General features: G+C 38.5%; 1 protein-coding gene across 5 annotated transcripts; it reads left to right on the forward strand.

Annotated features, from left to right (window-relative positions):
- Positions 1 to 3,690: 3,690 nt before the first annotated feature.
- Positions 3,691 to 22,649, forward strand: BNIP2 (BCL2 interacting protein 2). Of its 5 annotated transcripts, none has more exons than XM_064157442.1 (12): positions 3,691 to 3,860; positions 7,606 to 7,743; positions 8,239 to 8,369; positions 8,947 to 9,014; positions 9,862 to 10,020; positions 11,787 to 11,963; positions 12,580 to 12,682; positions 12,959 to 13,090; positions 13,603 to 13,689; positions 13,823 to 13,921; positions 15,316 to 15,351; positions 17,686 to 22,649. In XM_064157442.1, the coding sequence occupies exons 3-12, from the start codon at positions 8,320 to 8,322 to the stop codon at positions 17,732 to 17,734; spliced, it is 960 nt and encodes a 319-aa protein (XP_064013512.1). In that variant the 5' UTR covers positions 3,691 to 3,860; positions 7,606 to 7,743; positions 8,239 to 8,319; the 3' UTR covers positions 17,735 to 22,649. The 5 variants fall into 5 exon arrangements, with proteins under 5 accessions (XP_064013512.1, XP_064013513.1, XP_064013514.1 ...); XM_064157443.1 differs by lacking the exon at positions 3,691 to 3,860 and adding an exon at positions 5,233 to 5,250; XM_064157444.1 differs by lacking the exon at positions 3,691 to 3,860 and adding an exon at positions 5,994 to 6,011.

Consider the following 22,649-nt stretch of genomic DNA (forward strand, 5'->3'; position numbering starts at 1 on the left):
ACTACAGTTAGCTATTTGCTAGGCCGACTCAGGGGAGCAGTAGTAGGATACGGAGTCTTTCACCTTAAGTTCAGCCATTCACACCCCCAAATTCCCAGGCAGTGATCAGTAATTTCTCATTAACCCTGGCACAAGATGAATCTGACTCCACTCAGGCATGTGGATGAGTTCTGAGCACATGTCTGTCAACAAGGAGTGTCAGTGTCTCTGATAATTAAATTTCTATTGCTGTGACTGAGCAGCAGAAGCTGATGCCTCCCTGTGGCAGTATTTTAGCTCTTCTTTCTCGGTTGCTTGTTTGTGGTGGTGGTGTTGTCTCCAGGCTCAAAAAGATATCATAAATTATCAAAACATCAGATTTAGGTTGTGAAGCTACAAATTGACTGTTGTCCTTAGTTGCCCTACAAGACAAACAATAGCAATGCAACCATAAAATCTGGACAAAAATAGTTTAAAAAATGCCCAAGATGTAAATTATAATGAATCTGCAAGAGGCCCCTGATTTCATGATCCTACCTGCACTGCCAAGAACGTAAAGAATCATTGCTTCTTGACATCATTCTCTTGCTGAAGGGCAATTACCTCTTCTGTATGCATTGCCTTAATCATGTCAAGTTGTGCCCCATAAATTTGCATGTCTCCCAAGGAAGCATAGTGCATTGCCAGCAGCCTGATAGTCCAGATCAAAACAATTTCCTAATGTATGTTTACATCAGCTTTGGCTCCTGAGCTGTTTTTGCTCTAGCTGATGAGCAAAACAGCAAATTCCCTCTGTCCGAGCTGTGCGTTGCATCAGGAATAGGAGGTGCAATAAACAGGATATGGATGGATACATTGTCCTTACCAGGACTGGGCAGTGCTTTCTAGACTAATGAACTGCAAACAGCTACACAAATGAAACCACATGCTAGACATAAACACGGTCCTCTGAGAGGGGTTTGTTGTCACAGTCAGAGAGGGAGAAAGAAAGAGGGAGGGAATGCACACACTTACGTGTGATGGGGGGTGTAATGAATGCCAGCTCCCCTCCCAACTCGCTGGGATACGTGAGGATGGCAAACTCTCCAAGGAACAATTCCTTTGACTGGTTTGTCAAGGAGAGGAAACTTGTCACACTGCCAAGAATAAAACTGCTTCTGGGCTTAGTTTTGAATTTTATAAAGTGAATAAGTGAAAAACGAATACACGTTCACTTCAGACCCAAGTCATGAATAATTAAAAGAATATATAATTGTACCCAGTTTTCCCCTCGAGCTCAACCAGCGAAGATATCTTCTGCCCATGTATCAGGGTGCTTCATGTTTTTTTCAGAAACTGTAACAAGTGAACTGAGCCAAGTGTCACTGAATCCACACTGCGTGGAAGTACGAATAACAGCCTGACCGTCAGAACACACCGAAATGCAAACTGAGAACAGTTTCATACCAAGGAGGTTACAGATTTTCTTCATTAAGTGTAAATATTTTCCTGGTGTGATTCATCTGCACTTACGTTGGATTCAGACCATAAAATGATAAATATCCTACTATTAACTCAGCATTATGGTAGACATTAAGATGATACTTCATGTGGTAAAGATCAGGCATTTCTATGAGGCACAGTGAGATAAGAACACTCACCATGTCAAAAATACCTATGCAGAAAATAACCTCAGAAAACAGAAGTTATCTGTAGCTCTTTGTAACTATCTCTTTGAGTTTTCTTTTGAGATAGGCAGGCTTGCTAATACAAATTAAGGACTATGAGGTAACAGTGTGCAGCCACACCTTTGTTTGCAATTCTACTGGTGCACTGGAATTGTCTAATAGTATTTATCTGGAAGAGGCAGATGCAAGAATGATGCTATTGCTTTTGTTTTCTCACACTATTCCCACAATTAATGGGTACCTCCGTTTTCTACCAAAGTAAAATTTGTGATTAATATATATTTTTCTTGAGGGCATAATGTTCAGCAGATAAGGTGTTAATAGCAATGTATGAGTACCTTTCAACTGCAGGTACAGGAATCTCATTTAAACATTAATCAATAACATCAGGGACTTCTCTAAATAAGATAATAATGATAGCCCACTCCACACATAAATGCCGAGAGGAAGATTCTCATGGCTAGCAAGTTAGCTCTTGCTGTTTCTCATACTAGTGTGGCTGTTTGTACCCAACAAAATGTGATGCTCTTTGATAGGAAAATATATATATTTAAAAACTCCCCCAAAGTGTACACACTGAGGGTGGACATATTTTCTTCTGTGTGTAGGTAGTAGCTATGTCCTTGAAATAGCAAAAGTCTAGGGGTTGGTTTGACTGTTAAGAAACATTCACTGTATTTTTGTACTTCTCTAGCTGAATTCCAAACACAAGATCTTCACTTATACCTAGACTTCTTTTCAATGAGGTATTTGTTCAGAGAGAGAAACATCAGGGAAGAGTGCTAGGAGATAAGTGGAAGTTTGCTTAGGAAGAACTAGCCTACTACAGAATCATGGGTTGTATCTGAAGGAGCTTAGGCAGTAAGTACAGAGGGATATAGAAGGACTGATAAGGATGGATTCTGTACAAATGCAGCTTCTACATCTAACCTCACAGATGGACATTCAAATGAATGTTTTACAATTCCAAACTTTCTGAGCTGATGCTTGGTGGTTTGTTTTTTTTTCATATTACTGGAAAATGTTTTTCTAATAGGTAAAATGGGCAAAGACCATGAAAAAAAGTGAATAGTTTGTATTCTGTTGCTCTTAATGACTGCTTTCTATGTAAAGGTTAATTGTGAATTCTGTCAGACACGAAATCATGTAAGTTTATTTTTACTACTTACAGGACAAAATTCATGCAAGAGAGCATTATTCCTTCAAGTCTGTTCTCTTTGGTAAAGCTCTCGTGTGAGAAACTGCTTATATTTGCAATTGTCTGATGTTTAAAAATAGAATTATTCAACATTGCCTGGTGGTTGGCTCTGACCTCTTGTTTGCTTGTTTTCTAGGTTACAGCTGAACACCGGGGAGATTCCCAGCAAGATTGCGCCACCCCGCGGCAGAGATGCGCACCACCACGACACGGGCGGCGATGGTGTCCTGCACACGGCATCGGTGCCTTTTGAAGGTAGCTCTGAGTTTTGCACCGACGGCAGCACGTTTAGAAGAGCTTAGCAGTCCTCAATATGAGACTGAATTTTTCTTGGAACATTAATCTGCTGGGAAGTGTTCTACCTTTTGACTTAAGTAAGATAGGGTGGCCCTTTATTTACTGGTGCTTCATTGAAAACCAAGGAAGATTATCTGTTGGGCAATAATTTAATCACATTTTCTGTTCTAAACAAGGTCAGGACAGCGTTGATTCCAAATCTGCACTCCATTTAGCATAATCGAATTTGCAGATTAAAACAAAAAAGAAGTGAGGAGGCTGTCCAGGCATCAAACGAATGGGTGAGATTGGATGCATGGTGGCTGAGCAGCCCCTAAAGAGAGCACTTCTCTTTTCCGTAATGCAGTGTGCTGCCCTAGGCGTCACAGACACCCTCATCTCCACAGCTGTAACAGCCAGCTCGTCCGGGAGCGCTTTCCTAGACATGGCATAGCAGCAGGCTGAGACCTCTTGGCACTCAGCTTTAAACGCCTCGGGAAGGGCCTGCCCGGCCGATCGTAAGTCACGAAATCAGACGCCAGGCACTGACAGCTGCGCTGCTAGAGGCAGGTCCCGGCCCCAGCGCGCAGGCTCTGACGCCGGGGGCGGAGGGCCGCAGTCACGTGAGCCGGGCGCCTATGCGCTTCCGGGTGAGCGCCGTACGCGGGGAGAGCGCTCCGCGGCGGGGAGCGGGCCAGGCCGCGGCCTGCACCCTTCTGCTTTCGTCCGTCTCTCGCCAGGTATGGTCGCGGAGGGGGGAGCGATAACGGAGACCTGGCAGCCGCGCCCCGGCTGGCCTGTGTGGGCACAGGGCGGGGCGCTCGCCCGCCCGCCGGTGCGCGGGAGGCGGCCGGGCTCAGCGAGCCGTCGGGGTCGTGCCCTGGGCGTTAGGAGTCGCTGCCCGGTCCCGCCGGTAACTGGCTGAGCAGGCGCGGGGGTGTGGGGCTGGCGGCCCGTGTCCCGGGCGGCGAGCAGGGCCCGCCTTCGCGTCCGGGCCCTTGGCGGGGAGCGGAGCGGGCTCGTCATGCGGCCGCGCTCTGCCGAGCTCCCGCCTTCCTCCGCACAGCTCCGCCGTGTCCAGCTGCTGCTCCGCGCTGGGAGCCGCAGAGCGGGTGTTGGGCTCGTAAGCGTTAGACAGGCTCGACACGGCGCAGCAGCGCAGATCTCTGCCCCGTTCTCGCTAATGAGGTTGGGGATTTGCCTTCACTTAGGGAGGATTGCCCCCCGCTTTGTCTTGTGTGGTGAAGTTCGTGCAGTGCCTGTTTCCGCTGTAGTTTTAGCAGCTGCACACTGCAGAGGGATCTTGGCAGAATAGTTAGAGTTGCTTTTCAGGGCAAATTTTGGTTGCCTTTATTTTTAGTATTTTTTAATACCTCAGCTCTTAAGATAATAGGTACTAAGTTGTAGTTGATTATTTTGGGCTAGCTTCTGTGCATATTTAAATTTCTGCCATGGAATTGTATTTAGGCAGAGTATAAATTCTGACTGATAGTACTTTAAAGTGACAAGAAATGACAGAAAGAGTGTTCTCAGAAGTTTTCTTTCTCAGCTGATAGATGTCTCCGTGCTTTGATGCTGAGGAGTAGAAGGATATGAAGAATTGACTTGTTATTAGTAATGTCCTTGCATCACCTCATTGAGCAAACTTGCAAATTAAAAAATGCAGGTGCCCATTTTGAGATCCAAGAAGTGCTTCTTGGGGTCGTGGCTACTATGTTCACGTTCTAAAAACCAGGAGGGTTATAAAAACACTCAGATTTTATAGTGAGTTTGTCCACGTGGATGTGCAAACCAGAAAATATCTCTGTTCCTTACTTCTGGCATGCTGTAAAATCAAATGTGAAAAATACTCTCAGAGGCACCTCTTTAAAGCCTGAACCTGTAATGTAACTTAACACTTACATAACGTTTCTGTTGAAATAGTGAAGGAAAAAAGTAGAAAAACAAGTAGGCTAACTTTTATTTTTTTGAAGCTGACTTGGACTTCTTGAGAGAAGTGAGCTATTCCTTAGTGATCAGGTGCATAGTACAGTAGTTACCATTGCAATTGCCTTGCAAAATAAACTTTTTATATTTATTCTACCTCAAATGCTGTGATGCTGATCAAGGACTGAACTGCATTTGTGTTAGGTAGGCAAATGTGACCATACAAATGAATAACCTCTCTTTATTTGTGTTTACTTCTGAAAACTCAAGGGTGACAACATAAAATATTTTTTCTAAGGGGTATTTAATGTCATGAGTGAAACAGTCGCATTCTCTTGTTTTTTGAAGTATCAGAGACAGATTAGGATTTCTGTTTAGCTATAAATTAAACTTTCTTTAAATAGTAATTTGTAATGGACTTCTTAACATGGTGATATTGGGGATTCCAGCAACTATCAACTAAACAAGCTTAATATTAATGAGAGAACTCTTAAAATTCTTTCTTTTGAGTGGGGAAAAAAAAGAACTTTGATGTTTGACTTCTGGTACAAGCAGTGATATTCTTTATATGCAAACTTAACTGGGTTTGATATGATGTTCTAGAAATGGAAATGCACTCATTAGCTATAGTGGAAGATTAGTGACTCTTAGTAAGGTGTTCCCTTGTGATGCTACTTTTATTTTGGTAATACTGTAACTTACCTGTTGACTTAATTAGCAAGGAAATTGTTTAGCACTGAAGTCACTGAGTGACTATAAAGAGAGCAAAACCACGTGGCAATCCTGCACCTGGGTGTTTTTTGATCTGTTGAAGTTTCTGATTTTCAGATGGCTACCAGTATTCCAATTCCATTTCTTTACCTAAAGTGGAAAGAAGTGAGCAGTGGACAGTAAAAATGAGCAAGCCTGCTGGTCTCAGAAAACATGCCTTTTTGAGGTGTTCAGGTGCTAGCATCAAGTAGAAAGTAATTGTTTTTCTTCTACATGATTAATAAATACTTGCGTTGTTCCAATATACTGCATGTTTCAGGTTAAGCTCTTAGATGGTTGACTTACAGTTGAGTTAAAAAGAGTCTTTGACATACTGAAAATAGATGTCAGCACTACCGACTCAGCTCTAGGAAGAGTATTCTATCCTCTGCTTTAGTTTGCATAAGCAAACTCGCCACCCCTGCTTTGTAAGCATTTGTGTTAGCAATGTAAAATGTTTGGTAGTTAAATTTGAAGTCAGCAGTTTTGTAACTTTCCTAACAAGAGTTCCCTTCTTCTTTAATTAATCATTCTTTTAACTGACAAATGATAGTCCTTTCGTGCCTGAGACTTTAAGTCCAAACATTGAAAAGAACTACTTAATCTGCATGTTAAGTAGGATGCTAAAAACCTAAATTCAAGCTTATCTGATGTTGCATTTGTAACTTGCCTTGTAAATTGCTTGTAATTGTACTATATGGTGTTTAGTGAATGGCTGCTTTCAAAGCCACATTACTGAGAAGTTGCTGATGAGAGTTCTGTAAAGTAATGTGAAAAATGTTTTGTACAAGTGTCTTAAACTTTGATTACACATGAGTAACTTCTAAACTAGTGAAATACGTGCAGGTAGGAATTGCTTCTGCAATGACAGTAAGTAGATGTTACTTGGTATTTGGAATTCTTCACAATTGTGGTAGAGAATCTGTTCAGGTCTTTGGGCAAAATCCTACTTGATACTGTCTTGTGGGAACTGTATTATGAATGCTTAAGAGTAACACATTCACCAGCACAGTGACAGGCTTTGGTTTGTGATGATGGGTTGGTTTTCTTGTGCAAAAACTCAGCAAGTTAGTACCTAGAAGAAACTGTGTGCCAAGCATATCATAGTCTCACTAAAAGAATGAACATGTTTTATGTGGAAAGTCATATGATTTAAGCAGGGAAAAAAGTGCTCTGAACAGTCAAAAAAAAATAGAGGGAGTGCTGTGTGGACAATTGCTAGGGGCAACTTGTTGGAGACTCTGCAGAGGCACACAGTGCCAGCTACTGCGTAGTGTAGGTTATGGATGATTCAAACAAGGACAGTCTGACAATTAAGAGGAGCTAGGTTACTGCCTTCCAGAAACTTTATTCTGTTTTGTGGGTGAGAGAAGCAGGGAAATACCAATAAAATAAGCTTGAATTTTGGTCATCAGTGTTTGATTTGTGCCTCATACTGCAGTTCTAAGTATTTTAGTTTGTTTTTTTAAAATTATTATTATTCAGCTTGTGTACTGTAGCTTTAAGCATTGCAGGCCTTTTAAAAACAGTCTGTGGTTGTAATCAGGTCAGGAGAGCAGAAATTGAGATCTCTTGTGAAAGGTGATCCTACGTAACAGGAAGGGTAACATTTCATTTTTAGCCATGTGAAAAATAATTGGCCTAATGAGCAGTATGATTGTGTTTGAACCTTATACTTACTGGTGTTTTGCATTGGTTGCTTCTTTACATTTGAAAATCTGTTTCCTGTTTTGATCAGTGTTGTGGGTTTTGGGGTTGTTTTTTTTTTGACATCTTTGCTTAAGTTTTTCCATTCCTGTCAATCTTTAGAGCCAATACAGTCAGGAGCATCGTCTGGCTTGGACTTGTATGTCAGCAGAATGGTTTATTGTGTTTCGTTATTGGAGATTCCTTATTGCTGGTGATGGGTGAGCCTGAGAAAACACAGCTTGACTTGCACTTCATAGGGTGAGTTCTGTGAAAAATGCTTGCTGAAGTAATTATTAAAATGTTGATGTTTCTTAAGAACTGAGTTGTTTTTTAGAGAGGATCATCTGGTTTGATTTTGTTGTGTGGTGGTTTGTTGGTTGGTTGTTTTTTTTCCTCAAAATACACACTTTCTGAATATCTCCTGCAGATTTTAGGCAGCTGTCTGGTTTTTAAGAGTTAACTGGTGTACTTCTAAATAATCAGGTTGCTCAGGTGCTTGATTTTAACTGAGTGATGGATCCCTCCTGAGCAGAGCTTTGGAGGACATGAGATCCCTTTCAGTTTATTGACAATAAAACATTCTATAAGCAGTTTTGTATTTAAAAAAGAGTATGTAAGTCAGACTTTTCCTTGGGTTTGGGTTACTTTTTAGTTTTGCCTAATACTGTAACTTGCTGGTAAGTGAAAAAGGTGTGTTGCAAGTATGGGAATTACAGTAGTATTAAACAAGCATGTTCTTGTATGCTCCTGCAGCTCCTTTTCAGCCCACTGTCCTGAAGACAAGAGGTTCTGGCTGATCAGGAGTCTCTACTAGCAGTTCAAGTTGGCTGGAGAATGGAAGGTGTTGAGTTTAAGGAAGAATGGCAAGATGAAGATTTCCCAAGGTTCTTAATTTTTTGAGTGATTACCATTAAATACATAACATCCAGAAGAAGCCAGCTTTCTGTCTTCACAGTGAACTAACACTCTGTAATAACCTCAAAGAGGTTTCTGTTAATATAGTAGTCTCAAAAAGGCTTTGTCCTGTTTCTTTATGATCTGGAAAGGGATCGCTTCATGTTCATGTGTAATTAAGTAACACAGGAATGCTACTTTGAAGTTTTCAGTGTTAGTGAAGTGAAAATCTTTCACGGTAAAGACTGCTGGGGATGCTTGAGCCTACAAAGATACTAAAACTGACCCGAGAGCTATTCTGTAACAACAAGAATATGACAAGCTTTCTTAAGGATGACACACTCCAACAGCAACCAGAATTGTGCCATTTGTCACAAATGGTCACTTAAATGCAGCAAAGGAATTTTTGGAATGCTTCAGTTTAAGCTCTAAGTAAATTTTGTTGAGCATTATCCCACAGTGTTTTTTGTGGAGTTTGGGTGTTTATTAGAAGTGCATATTTGTGTTCAGGTGGCCACTTGAAAAACAAAACAAGTTTGTAATGTTAGTTTTTACTTTGTGTATCAGGCCCCTTCCAGAGGATGATCCTGTTGAGTCAGATATATTGGCTGCAGCTGGAACAGAAAGTGAAGCTGGTAAGACCATTCCACTCTTGTCAAGATGACTGCTTCCTACTTAGATGACTGTTTTAAAGCTCTGTTTTGTATTAGGGTGGGTTTTGTTTTGTTGTGGGGTTGGAGATTTTTTTGGGTCAAGCTTGAGGAAACAGCATTCTAAACCATTGCATACACAGATGTCATTATAAATGGCTTGTCATGAAAGAAAAGGCATTTAGAGTACAATATAAGATGGTTTATCTTCCCTGTGAACAAAGCTATCCAGGTAACACTGGACAAAAATGAATTGCTGCACTCACTTCTGACCTGTCTTAAACTCCTGATTCTGTGTATTGTTAAAGGCCTCCCTTACTGCTCTCTGGGTTACGCAAGTATCTGCTCTGCCTCAAAGCATGCAGTTACTCACCTAATGGTTTCTTGAATTTTCCATCCTTGCTCTTGTCTACCAGCTCCTTTGGGTTTGTTTGTTTTTTTTCCTCTTTGTGTAGTGTGTTTTATTTCATCAAAGATGGTTGTGATGTTACCAGTACCTAGCAAAAACAAAGGATGTGGATCTGTTGCATTATTTGCAACATTTATTTTGTGTATCTATGATATGGGCAGTAGTTGATTAGATTATGACAACACTTCAGGTGGTTCTTCTGTAGGGAGCATAGTGGTCTACCACTGGTCACAGTGTGTATGCAGTCAGGTAAACTTATAGTCTTGAGAACTTTGACTTCCAGGTGCTGTTGGTTTCACTTCATGTTAAGTTCTTCCTCCAAAGATGTATTGCTTAAATGTGCTCTTCTTGTTAATAAGCTTCTCTACACTCACTTCAGTTTCAAAAATAGTTGAATGGTTTTGTTTGTTTTTTTTAATACAGAGGTTAAAGGAACCAAAGTGAGAAAGAAGCTAATGGCTCCAGATATTAGCTTAAATTTGGATCACAGTGAAAAATCTATTTTGTCTGATGAAAGTGAAGAGATTGATTTGGATGATATAGATACTCCTTCAGAGAATAGCAATGAGTTTGAATGGGAAGGTAAGTGCTTTGTTCCCTTTGTCTGGCACCCAAAAATATATCTTCTCATGTGCAGGCCAGCAGTTCTTTCAAGTGGAAAGTAACTATGACTCAATATGACAAGAGTCCAAATATGAAGAAATTGGAACTAGATGCAATGAATTTTTTACAGAGTGCAAGTCAGACTTGAAATGACTAGAGAACAGGCAGCATCATAATCACTGTAACTCCAAATGGAAACAGGTCTTTAATGATATTCACCTAAAAGATTTGAAGTTATGGAAGATCCTTTCCAGTACAGTATGTTCTTAAGAACTAACTTTGTGAGGGGGAAAAAATTCCATGTTTTACATGTGATTATAAATGAGTTTTGAATAAAGGTGAACCATATAAAGGGCTCTAAGTTACAGATCAGCTAGTCAGAAATGGATGAATGTTCTAAAAGTGTGTAACACCTCACATTGTCTTGTGATAATGCAAAAGGGCTGTAGCCTTACAATTTCTGTGCTGTCCAGATTGGGGATGGTGGGAAAGCCTCTGTATTTTGTGTCAAGGAATTCTGAAATTACTTGATAGGAAGTTAATTTAGCTATAGTCACATGAGTGATTATCTTAAGAAACCAAGAGATACTTCATAGGCAAAACCTGGAGATTCTAGCAAATCTTAATTGAGGTAAAATAGTTTTGTGTAGGAATTGAAGCACAATTTTAAACCTGCAATTTTTGTCTTAAAGCTCTTTTGTGTAAGCTGAGAACTATTTTGTTGGCTAAACAGTTGGAGTCTTTATGTCTTTACGTGTCTCTAAACATGTAAAATTTTGTTATTGATTCTGGAAAGAGAATGAAGCTGTCTCTTTACTGTTGACTATGAAACACTATCTGCTTTTTATTCCATGATAGCTTATAAACAGAGAAAACCAAACCCAAACGTTAAAAAAAGCCATACAACAGATAAAGCTTCGTAACAGAATCTGTGGGTTTACCTGCCCAAAAAAGGTTTTCATCATTCTAGTGACAAACAGTTGGTATTTAGCATTAGTTTTGCAATCATATGAAGGAAATATTCCAGATGGATGTGTCTTGTTTTTAAAAGTGGCTGAAAAGGGTTTCTGTCTTTTCTTCCTTTAATGCTGCTGTCTTCATTTTCCTGGAAGGATAGTTTCAATTAACAGCTTTGTCTTGGGAGCTGACAACTAACTTGCAGTAGGTTTTTCTCGCTTTGGGTAAGGTCTGTGCAACAAAGTCAAGAATCGTAATTTAATTGCAGAAAATTGTTTCACAGATTGCTGTCAGCATAAACTTTGTGTATATTGATTGTACACATGTGAATTAGATTTAATTTCTAATAGATTTGCCTGCATGTCTGCTTGCAAGGTACTGTCAATGTTTCAAATCATGCTTTTGTGTAATCTGTGATCAAGCGATCTGTATAATGATCATTGGAGTTAACCACTTTGTCTGTTTTGGTGAGATACTTCAAGAGCTGAGCTGAAAGCCTACAATTAAGCAGTCTTCCTACATCAATGGAAATTAGTCTTGTGTCTTAACACAAAGCTATGGAATTCATAAATGGTTAACAGCCAACAGAGTATTTGGATAAACTACCTGAAACCCTTGAGATTCTGTTTTGTAACAACTGAAAAAGCTGAGTCATCTGACTGCTATCTAATTATTTTATATCTCATTATGTATCTAATAATTAGCCAAAGTGGTTAACCTGAGTTGTAACTGATTGTCGGTTTACATAGTATTCATAGTGGATCTTCAACATGTTTTAACTTTGGCAGATGATCTTCCAAAACCGAAAACTACTGATGTTGTTAGGAAAGGATCACTTACTGAATACACTCCAGAAGAGGAGAAAGATGATGGTCGACGCTGGCGTATGTTTAGGATCGGAGAACAGGACCATAGGGTGGACATGAAGGCAATTGAACCATACAAAAAAGTTATTAGTCATGGGGGTAAGGATTAGTGATGTACTGAGAAAAACTGTTGAGAGATTGTTTCCTTAAGCTGAGTTGGAATCACATAGGAAGAGCTTTGGACATAAAGACTCATGTAGCAGTTTATTTCCTGCAGTATTAAGGCATTTGGTTGATTTGAATTTTTGTATTTCCCCTCCCTATTAAACTGAGGTTCTGAAATGTTCAGATGAAGCTCCCAAGATGTGCAGTAAGATGCACTTAACAGTTCCACAGTATCAGTGCTACCAGTGTGATTTTTGTTGCTGTTTTAAGAGTGTTGTCTTAACTATCAATCTGCTAAGGCATAACTCAATTTATTCTTCCCAACAGTCTGTGGAGTTTAAGATGAAGTCTTGTGTATATAAAATGTTATTAAATATACTGAGATACTGATTGTAGGTACAGCATTTGACTTACATTCAATTCAGCTATTTATTTTTAAGTACACACAGAAAATGTCAAGGCTTCTTTTTTTAACTGAGTTACTTTTGTCCCTGGAGAGTAGATGTTCGTAAATCTGAGGTAACTAATGTCAAAACTGACTTGAATATGTTTGACTTTGTAAATGTAGTCAGTGTATTGTCACTACTGCTGCTTTTTTCTTTGGTTTTAGGTTATTATGGTGATGGGTTAAATGCCATTGTCGTGTTTGCTGTTTGCTTTATGCCTGAAAGCAGCCAGCCTAACTACAGATACCTAATGGACAATCTATTTAAGTAAGTCATCACCTGCCTCTGAGAACTTGTCTTTGTTTTCATGTTATGAAGCCTAGTATTTTAATGCAAGGGCAATTGCTTCTTTCTGATTAAGCTTTTTATATTTCAGATGAGGGAAAGGTGAAAAATAGAAAAGCAACTTCCAGAGAAGGAGAGCAATTATGAAACATTGCTCAGCACTCTTGCCAACTTCTGTTTAAAATGCTTTTAAGCACTACTAGGAATTACTTTAAGATCCACAGATCTTCATTTATATTTTCTTGCTTGTCTCTGCAGGTATGTAATTGGCACTTTAGAGCTGTTAGTAGCAGAGAACTATATGATAGTTTACCTGAATGGTGCAACAACACGGAGAAAAATGCCAAGTTTAGGCTGGCTCAGGAAATGTTATCAGCAAATTGATAGACGGTAAGAACTTCTGCAGTGCTTTCTTACAGTATTCACATACTCAGTGATGTACCTATTTAGGGAAAACTGCTTTTTAATGTGATGTCTGGTGAAGATTTAGGTAAGGTTTTAGTATTGAAAACCTCTTCCTAATCTAGACAGTTTCTATAGTTTGGAGTTTTTTGTTGTTGCTGGGTTTTGTTTTATTTTCTGGTAGAAGTACTTGTTAGAATGCTGAATACTATTACCACACAAAATAGTCTTAAAATGTCATGTGTTGATGTGATAAGCACTTGAGTACAAACATTTGAAGAAACTTTTGGCATGTTACTTCTTTGTCATTGTTGTCAAAATATATCTTAAATTTTGATTATACAGTTGCTTGGTATTTTTTTCCTCTCTTAGACAGTATTTTGACATTCCATTGGAAATTACTATATTTTTGTGAGTTGTGCTTGCAAAGATTTCTTGTGTTCTTGTTGCCATGATGCCTTTATGTTTGAGTAACTGTGCCTTCTGTTTAAATTCTATAGGTTAAGAAAAAACCTGAAATCGTTAATTATAGTTCATCCTTCTTGGTTCATCAGAACACTTCTGGCCATCACAAAACCTTTTATTAGGTAATACTCTGGAAACGCTTTATTTTAACCCAGTAAAATCCTAGCAACTGTTTAAACTTCAAGAACTGTTTTAATGTTGACACACTGAAGTTTTTTGAAGTCATAACTGTACCCTGCATTTGTTCTTCCACAGCTCAAAATTCAGCCAAAAAATTAGATACGTCTTTACCCTGGCAGAACTAGCTGAACTCATCCCCATGGAATACGTTGGCATCCCAGAATGCATAAAACAGTATGTCTTGTTATTCACATGCGTTCTGCACTGATCATTGCTTTAGAACCAGTATATATTGTGTTCAGTGATTGGTTTGAATGTAGTAGCTTGCATTTAATCAAAGATAATTCAGCTCAGATAACTGCTATGTCTAAGAGGAGGATCCCAGTCTGACCACATTGGTAAGTGCAGTTCAGTGTGCAGTAGCACGGGCAGTCAAAATGCTAATGTATAGGGATTTTAACAGGTAGTGTCTTAAGCAATTGCCAAGTTATGGCGTGGGAATTAAGCATTCTAGGGAGGAAGCCTCACTTCAGTTTTCTACCCTTAGCATACTAAATAGGCTTGTGAGTGAGAAATGTTGAACGTGTTGATACTGAAGTTACTTGTAATATCTTCGGTGGAGGAAGTTAAGCAGTGAAATACCACTTGGGCTGGAATTTGGTTTAAAAGAAGAGTTGTTGTAGGAAAAATGCTGAATATCTACTTGGTTGTAGAACTGCTTTGAAGAGGTGAAGGCATTATCAGTGTCCTTGGTTCTTTACCCTTCCTTCCCCTGAGATATGAATGTGCATCAGCACAAATGCGCTTTCAAATAAGATGGTATTTTTGCCTATAGCAGTAATAAAAGTTGAAACCTTAGACTTGGGTCCTGAAAAGGACAAATAAAAATACTAGCAATTCTGGGTGATGCATTAATCAGCCTGTCAGAGGGTATAACACAAAAAACCTAGACAGCATGCATCACAATAGATGGGAATTCCATAAAGATGGCGTAGTCTCAGTGTGTGGAGAGGTGGCATGTCCATGTTGGACAAATCTGCCCTCCCTCAAATGAGTAGTTACTACAGTAAGCATTCAGCTGGTGTCAGCTGCACAGCATAACTTTTTATAAACCAGAAAATGCAGTGTTCTTGGTGCATGGAAGAAAATGACAATGCTAAAGCAGCACTGTGTTATCTTTAGAATATTTTTATTCTTCTACTGGAACTTTTGAAGCATGTATTAGGAGTATCCAGGCTGTTATTCCAAGTCTTGAAAGACTCCTTTCTTTATTGCTGAACCTGTAACTGTTCTGCTGAGGCTGGACTTGGTTGACTTCCACAGTTAATTCTTGGATTTGGGGATATTGGTCATCAAACTCTTGAATACAAACTTTAAATTTTAGTGGTGAATACTAACACTGTACAAGAAGTTGTATTGAATTAATGTTATGTTACGAGTAACTAAATTGGTGTTTCTTGGTTAATGTTTAGAGATGTTGGAGATACAATGTGTTGTTTTTTTCTTAATTACCTTAGTTTTAAAGTCGGTATGCTTCTACAAACTGTTGACACTAATACCAGTGTGCAGTTTCTGTTGAATTTGGCCTTCATGTGTTATTTACTGAAATCAAACTTTTCCTCATCAAGGTATGAAGAAGAAAAGTTTAGAAAGAAACAGAAAAGGTATATTCCTATTTTGATCAGGGTTGCATCTAGATAAGATGATTTGCACTGCAACTAACTCCCAGTTGATTGGCTTGCACAAAGGAATAAGCATTTGTAAATATAAACATGCACTAGTGACCAAGTTTTTATGTGTGAAAGTAATAATGTTGCCTGCTAAGTGCAGTCTGTCATCTAGAGGAACTCACCCTAGGTGTTAAAGCAGGTATTTTAATAATCTATTAGATGAGATGCTCACTTTTAAGGGTATATATGAATTCTCAACTCAGCCTTCAAGAGGCAAAAGTATGCTTCTATAGATTTTACTGTTTCTAATAAGTCTGAAGGAAGAGATGTCTTTAGGTGCTAACTGTAGCTACCCATAAACAGAGATGCAACTCGGGAGGATGCTCTAATACTGAGTCTTGCATTTTGTATTTGTGGTGTTCACTTCCTTTTTAGTTAACCTGCACATATACAATCTAAATTAGTATTTTTAGTGCTGTTTGTATTTGCAATGCCTATGTTCCTGCTAATAAACACTGAATTTTCGTGTTGCTAATTTTCAGTTTCATGCTAACTATTCAAGCTATTGCAGCAGCTGATGATTTTTTTTAATGGAGATGTTATTTTTTCATCCTCACTAACAAAAGCGAAACTCCAAAGTCTTGCTACTAATTTTTTTTCCTTAATCACTCTTCCTGTATGTGCCCTAGTAAATAGAGAGGAGCACTGAGAGGTTAAAATAGAAGACATGCAATTTCTGATGGTTATCAGGTAAAGCTGGTGACAAGCGTTGAAGGTTCTCTAGAAATTGTTACAATTTTGCAGTGTGTAACCTAATTACTAAGCATGTCAAATGTAAAAACACACTGAACACCAGTTCTGCTTGATTTCCTTCCTCCCCACTCCAAATCACAGGTGTGCCTAATTTGGCCCAATCCTATTGCAATGCCCATTGCATTCAGGATGCAAACCTGAGGCATTTAAAGGGCAATTAAAAAAATCACCAGTACTAGAAGCACGTTTTAGTGTCCCTGTCAACATATAACGTCTACTGCCATTACTTATGTAAAAATTAGCATGCTTCTAAGTGAAACTTAGGTGCAGAGGTCACAGGGACTGTTTGATGTTGAGCCTTCTCTATGATTTTTTTTTTATCATTATTTACTTCAGTAGGAGGAAAGGAGATGTCTTGAAGTTTAGTTAAATTCCATGTCAAAATAAGCTTTTCAAAGGTAACTGCAGTGCGGACAGGGATGAGTTCCATTTTGGGAAGGTGGACAGATAAGCAGCTAGGATTGTTGTTTCCAGACAACACTGCTGTGGTTCTTGGATCCTTATATACTAGGTTTAGTTCTTACAGCTGAAAAAAAAAAAAGCTCAACAGACCAACAAACTTACCTCCTGTGTTTATGGGCTGGTAGCCTAGAACTGCTGCCACTGGTTTTATTTTTTTTTTAATGGCTGCTTGTTAGTTTGAGAGACTGAGACAAGTAGGTTGTTAGAAGACAAACTTGGCCTTAGCCTGTCTCACTCTGGAACTGCTGTCAGTATTAGAATTAGTTTATGTCCATGCTCAACTTATTTTCTAGAAGATATAATTAAGACTGTAGCTTACTGTTACTGTAAAGAGGAAAAATGTGTTGTGCAGGCTTGTGAACCATCCACTGGTTTCTGCAAAACATGTTGTTTGCTAGTCGCTAGGCAGATTAAAAACAAAAAGCCCAGACACACCAAAATGCCAACAGCAAAGGCAAAGCCCCAACAAAACAAATGTAAAAAGACACCACCAGATCAAACTAGGTTTTAACATCAAGTCTGAGAACTTAATAGAGAAAGTGGTGTAGTTAAGGAGCCACTTAACTTTTGTTCACTCAGCTACTGCTGTTAGCTTCTTGGCTTAATTACTATAACATTAAAGGTAATTCTGTGCTTAGTCTGCAGTGAAGTTCTTCACATTAGTAGTGCTTAATGATGTTGTCATGTTGCCTGTAAGCTTGTTTGCCTGCTTGTATTTGTTAAAGGCACAAAACCTGCTGGGTTTTTTTCCTTTGCAGTAAAACTTGCACTTTACAAAAGTTTTTTGTTTTCACTGCTATAATTATTTAAATTATTTCTTTAAAAATTGTAATTAATTTCCAGGGGGAGGTAGGAAAGTAGCTTTTTTTTTTCTAAAAAGAAGCATTACTGTGACAGCATTCAGTAAAAATCTTCACTTAATATTTATTTACTAAACCTTTTCCCATGTAAAATCTTTGTTTTCCTGTTAATAAGTTGTGCTTAATATATGAGCTAACTAACTCAACTACTTCTTGACACAGTTGTAATTTTGCTGCTTTCTTTGCTAAGCAGAGTTGACCAAGAGCTGAATGGAAAACAAGAGCAGAAAAGTGATCAGTAAGTTTGGAGTGAAAACAAGACTGAAGAATATGCAGATGGAATGCTGGTGGTTTTGCTCCATTTACAATGCATTCTCTGTGTGCGTGTATCATATAATGTCTTGCAAAAGGTGCTTAACTTCTCTGGACTAGCAGGCAGTGGACTGCTTACTGCTGTATTGGTTTGTCTTGACTTCAATAGCAATGTTCATGTAATCATTTTATACTGCTAAATGTCAACCCCGCCCTGTTTCCAGAGGATGTCCTTGCAGTTGTTTATCTGTATGATGCATGTTCTTCAGTGAAATATTTATATACCTAAATGTTAAAGGAAAGAGATAATATATATTTTTATGACTGAGCAATATATTGTGTACCTGCTGAAGGAATTCATTTGCAGGTAGACAAGGCCATAAGTTACTTGTATAAATGTGTTACGCTGTAGATGGTCAAGTGCATTTCTTTTGTCACAGAAACCTTAATTTGTTCGGATATTAACAACCACATACAATGTAGTCTTTCACAAGTGTGGAGATCCTTATTTCTTTTGTTCACTTAATACAAGCCGTACTCATTTACCTCACTAGAGTGAGTAATAAGGTCAGAGCTGGAGCTTTGATATCTTTTAGTCCATTTTTCTGAATGCAAAACTGCAGTTCTGTGAACTTCAGTCTACTGGTCAAAGGGTTTGTGCCTAAGCCATAACAGAAGCTGAACTCTGAATGACTAGTAAGATATCCAACTTTTCTCAATCTCAGTTGTGAATTTAGATTTTGCTTCAGTGATTCAAGGCTGTCTCAACTGACAGTAGGAGTTAAATAATTGCAGCTCTTGGGGGATGAGTATCATTTGCCACCAGTATGAGCTCTGGTCATACTCGGAGCTTGGGAGTCACACAGGCGCTCTAGCTGTGATATCAATTGTTTGCAGAGGTATGGTGAGTCTTGCACTACCTGTGTCATCCTTGTAGATGAAACCTCCATTTCCAAAACTTAGTTTAGCATGTATCACCACTAATTTCACTTAAAAAAGGAGTGGGTGTTTTTTCCTCCACTAAATGGTAGCAATCTTGCCTGTAAGAGGGGTTCTTGGATGCATAACTAGTGTCGACAGATTTATCAGGGCAACAAATAATGCACTGGTTGATGTGTTGTAAAAATTTGTGGTATCTTCTGATAGTCCTTGCAATTTCCCTGTAAGGACAGGTGCATGCAAAAGCATTCAGGAGTTGAGCAATATAATATTGTAGCAAATATAGTAAGTCTTTCTTTTTTTTACTGTGCTCATGATTTTGTCCTAATGCCAAAAATAGCACTTCACAATTACACTAGAAGTTAGTGTGTAAGACAGTTCTCTTAGTTAAAAAAAACCAAAGCAGTTGTGTTCAATCATATTACTAATGGGCACTGATAAATAGCAGCTGAGGTAGTTATATGGTCAAGGCTTATTACCAATTAATAGTCTACTACTGTGTCTGATGATACATGTATAGACTCTGAGAGCATATTTGAGTCAGATGAGGGCAAATTGCCCCTATCTCAGAGTTTGAGTCTGCAATTCAGAGACTTTAATCTCAAGATCTATGTACTTGTGTTTATAGTAGCTTCTGCATCACAATTTCAGAGATTAATATGCAGGGTGTTCTCTTTCAGTAGGCAGTGCTAATTTCAAGTTGCCTTGCATTGATTTCATCAGGTTTAGATCTTGCTCTGAAAGCAGAACACAAATGTGAATGGTTTCTTTGAGGGTGTCTTATGTCTTGCTTCAATTTCAGTGTTGAACCAGATTAATGTAAAGTTTCAGTCAGTGAATTGGGCACTCGGTTTGCTTCTGATACTTGCCAGTGTAATGTGTATGCAAACTTTCCTGATTTTTACCAATTTTCTGTGGGTTCTAAGCTAGATGCTAAGTGCTGTGATCATCTCATTTCTATTTTTTCCTAATTAAGGTATTCTTGTCAGTAAAACCATATTTTTTAGTGGAAGGATTGTAGTTCTGCATGTCCTGTTGCTTCCTATGTGTATGGAGCAATGCAGAGTAACTAGTCCCCTGCATAGGCTGTTGTATCTACTGATGAGATAGGTACTGTTTCTTTTCTGGTGGCCAAGTGGTTCTGTAGTTTCATGCTGCAGCAGTGCTCTCTTTTGGGAATGTGCATGTGTTTCCTGAGTGGTTTATTTCTCCAACGTAAGTTGTTGTGAATGAATGTGCAGTACAACAGTTCCGCCTTTAAAGATCTACAGCTTGAGAAAGGTGTACTAAAGAAGTGTTCCACTCTGACCTTTTGTAGCTCATCATCTAATGGTGAGGTGGATGCTTACAAAAAGCAAAGAGGTCCCAACGTTGTCTTGAATACAAATGGGTATCTTTTTGTCAAACTCATCTCTTCTGAAATCTGTAAAAATAAAAAGATATTTTAATATTTAAAACCATGAGTAGTGGGAATGTCATACTTTTATTGAAGTTACTTTAAAACCTGAATTACTTTGTGATAAGCCACAGCACTGCAGGGCATTCATCATTCAATGGCACTTCCTTTTAACAGTACAACTCATGTTGCTAGAACGCAGTTCGAGCCCTGTCAGAAAAGAATTTAATGAGTCACTAATTTATCTTTGATTTGGATATTTCAGTAGTTATATATATGTTAACAACTGAAAGAGATGTTTTGGGACCAGTGGCCTTTCTCTGTGTGGATGTGACATTTTGTAAATCCATTTCTACAAGATAAGTGTTCAGAAGTGACAAAGTGTTTGGAGAAAGTGTCATTACAACCTAAAATGACCAGATTACTTGGATGTTGTGAGTAGAATGGCAAAGCCATGTTGTGTTGGAAAGCAGTGGAAATGGGTACATAGGAATTTAGTGCCTAGTAAGATGGAAGGCTTGGAGGATCTGGGATGTTAAAATGGAGAGATTTTTTGTTTCAAAAAGTCTAGTTTGAACAGTATGTAACCTTGTTCGTAACAAGCAGCTTAGTGTAGAGTGTTTTTCCTTAATTTTGAGTGAACAGGGGAAGAACAGGACTCCTTGCTGTCAGAAACTTGGACCTCAGAAACAGTAGTTAAATTCTAAATTGCACTCTGCATAGCCTGTATTTGTTTGCATGTTTCAGCAAGTTTGTTGCATCATAGCTTAAGCGCTCTGATGACATCTTGTGACCTTTCACCAGTTAGTTTGTGTCAGACTTCAAGATTAGATTACATAGTGGTAATGAACTCTATGAAATTACCTTGAAGTGTGTCATAGGGAGGAGAAGGTGGCATTGGTCCTAGTCATATGTCACCTTCACTGATGCCTTCTACTGAAATGTTGTTGGTTAACAAAGTAATGGAACTACATTGCAAATAGGCACTTTCAAAACAAAATCTGTCACGAGAAATTAGTTTCTTGGTGAGAAGTGGTTTTCTTCTAGTGTCAAGTTTTTGTCTGTGTATCCCACAGATTTATACAGTATTTATTACAAAGAAGGATGACTTAAATGCATCTCTTTAAAAAGCTGTTGTCTTTGGAGATGTATTTAATTCTCAAGTCATTCCGGTTTCCCTCACTGAAGTCTCATACACAGAGCAGAGGGATAAAGCTTGCATGCTTTTTGTAAACACAAGTCTTACAAAGCTTGCGTTGGGAACTCTTATTCAGTCCTTGTGGATGCAGGTCATTCTCTAGAGGATTCGTGTCATGGGTTGTTTGAGATGCTTGAAATAAATGCTTTAATGACACCTTTAAAAGATACTTGGGTTTAGTCAGAGTAGCACTCTAAAATACAAAGAATGGTTAAATATTCCTATTCTGAAAGATAGATTTTTGTAGTTTCCTAACTTCAGAGCTCTGAACTGAACTACATTGTTTCCCTTATCACATTGTTTTTTTCTCCTGTGTTGAGCTAACAAGAAAAAAAAGGGCATTTGTGGCACAAAGAGGGTGCAGTCATGTTACAGTTTTTCATTATTCCCTACAGACATGACTAAAATGGGTGAAATTAAAACCATTCTTTGTTCAAATCTCTCTTGTTTTGACATTTTCACTGCCTGGATGACTCTGATGTGAACACACGGAGTTCTGGGGTTTTTGTTTGTAGGTTGTTCAGTTTAATGTGGTTTTGTGGTTTTTTTGGTGATGTTTTCTGTTGATTTTGTGGTTTTGTTTTGGGTGTGGGTTTTTGTTTGTTTAGGTGTTCTGATTTTTCTCATTAGTGTTTTTTTTTTTTTAACATTAAACATGATCTGGGGAGAAGCTGCTGGATTCAAAAAGTCAAGTCTTGGTTAACATGCTCCTTAACTCTAGCTTGCTCAGCTGCTAGTTAATATTATGGCATGGAATTCCAGATTAATAGTTACAAAAAATATTATTGAAAGACAGATGCATACTTTCCCAGTGACTGCAGTTCTGCAGTGTTTCCTGCTTGGTCATCTGAACAAAGCCTTTTTATCGGAAGAAAACGGTAGATACAAGGATTAAGACATTGTAGTTATCAATAGAGGTTCAGGGATGTTAAAGTGGAGAACTTTTGGTTCTAAAAAGCGTACAAGTAGTTAGGATAATGTGTAACCTCATTCCTAACAATGCAGGCTGGCATTTTGTGTGATACAGGAAATGTGCTTTGTTTAACAAAATGGAGCTGCAGTAGTCATGCAGAAATATAGGTTGTGAATCGTCTAAGATATAACTGGCTTTAAATGGCTATTAATATTTTTCACTGTTGTGGCTGTTTCCTGTTGTCCCTTTAAAGCTATGCTAAGTTCAAGGCTCCACACCTACCTCTTAAGAATGCTATGATCCTTTCTTTTTAAATGAGCTTGTTTCCTGTTTGCTCCAAAGAGTCATGGAGTAATATGATAAATGTATTTCTCAATGTCCTAGCTATTAATACTTATGGGAAACATTTTAACTGGGGGGAAGAAATAAATGTTGTATGCAATAATTACCTTTGGAAAA

Source organism: Pogoniulus pusillus, chromosome 17 (genome assembly GCF_015220805.1).
Source record: "Pogoniulus pusillus isolate bPogPus1 chromosome 17, bPogPus1.pri, whole genome shotgun sequence".
In the NCBI taxonomy this organism is placed as follows: Eukaryota; Metazoa; Chordata; class Aves; order Piciformes; family Lybiidae; genus Pogoniulus; species Pogoniulus pusillus.

What these genes read in the sequence shown, in the direction of transcription:
- BNIP2 (XM_064157442.1), top strand. Translation starts at nt 8,320, where the DNA reads ATGGAAGGTGTTGAGTTTAAGGAAGAATGGCAAGATGAAGATTTCCCA. An exon ending in TGGAACAGAAAGTGAAGCTG is followed by an intron (nt 9,015 to 9,861) that starts GTAAGACCATTC and finishes TTTTTAATACAG; the next exon opens with AGGTTAAAGGAACCAAAGTG. An exon ending in ATCACAAAACCTTTTATTAG is followed by an intron (nt 13,690 to 13,822) that starts GTAATACTCTGG and finishes GTTCTTCCACAG; the next exon opens with CTCAAAATTCAGCCAAAAAA.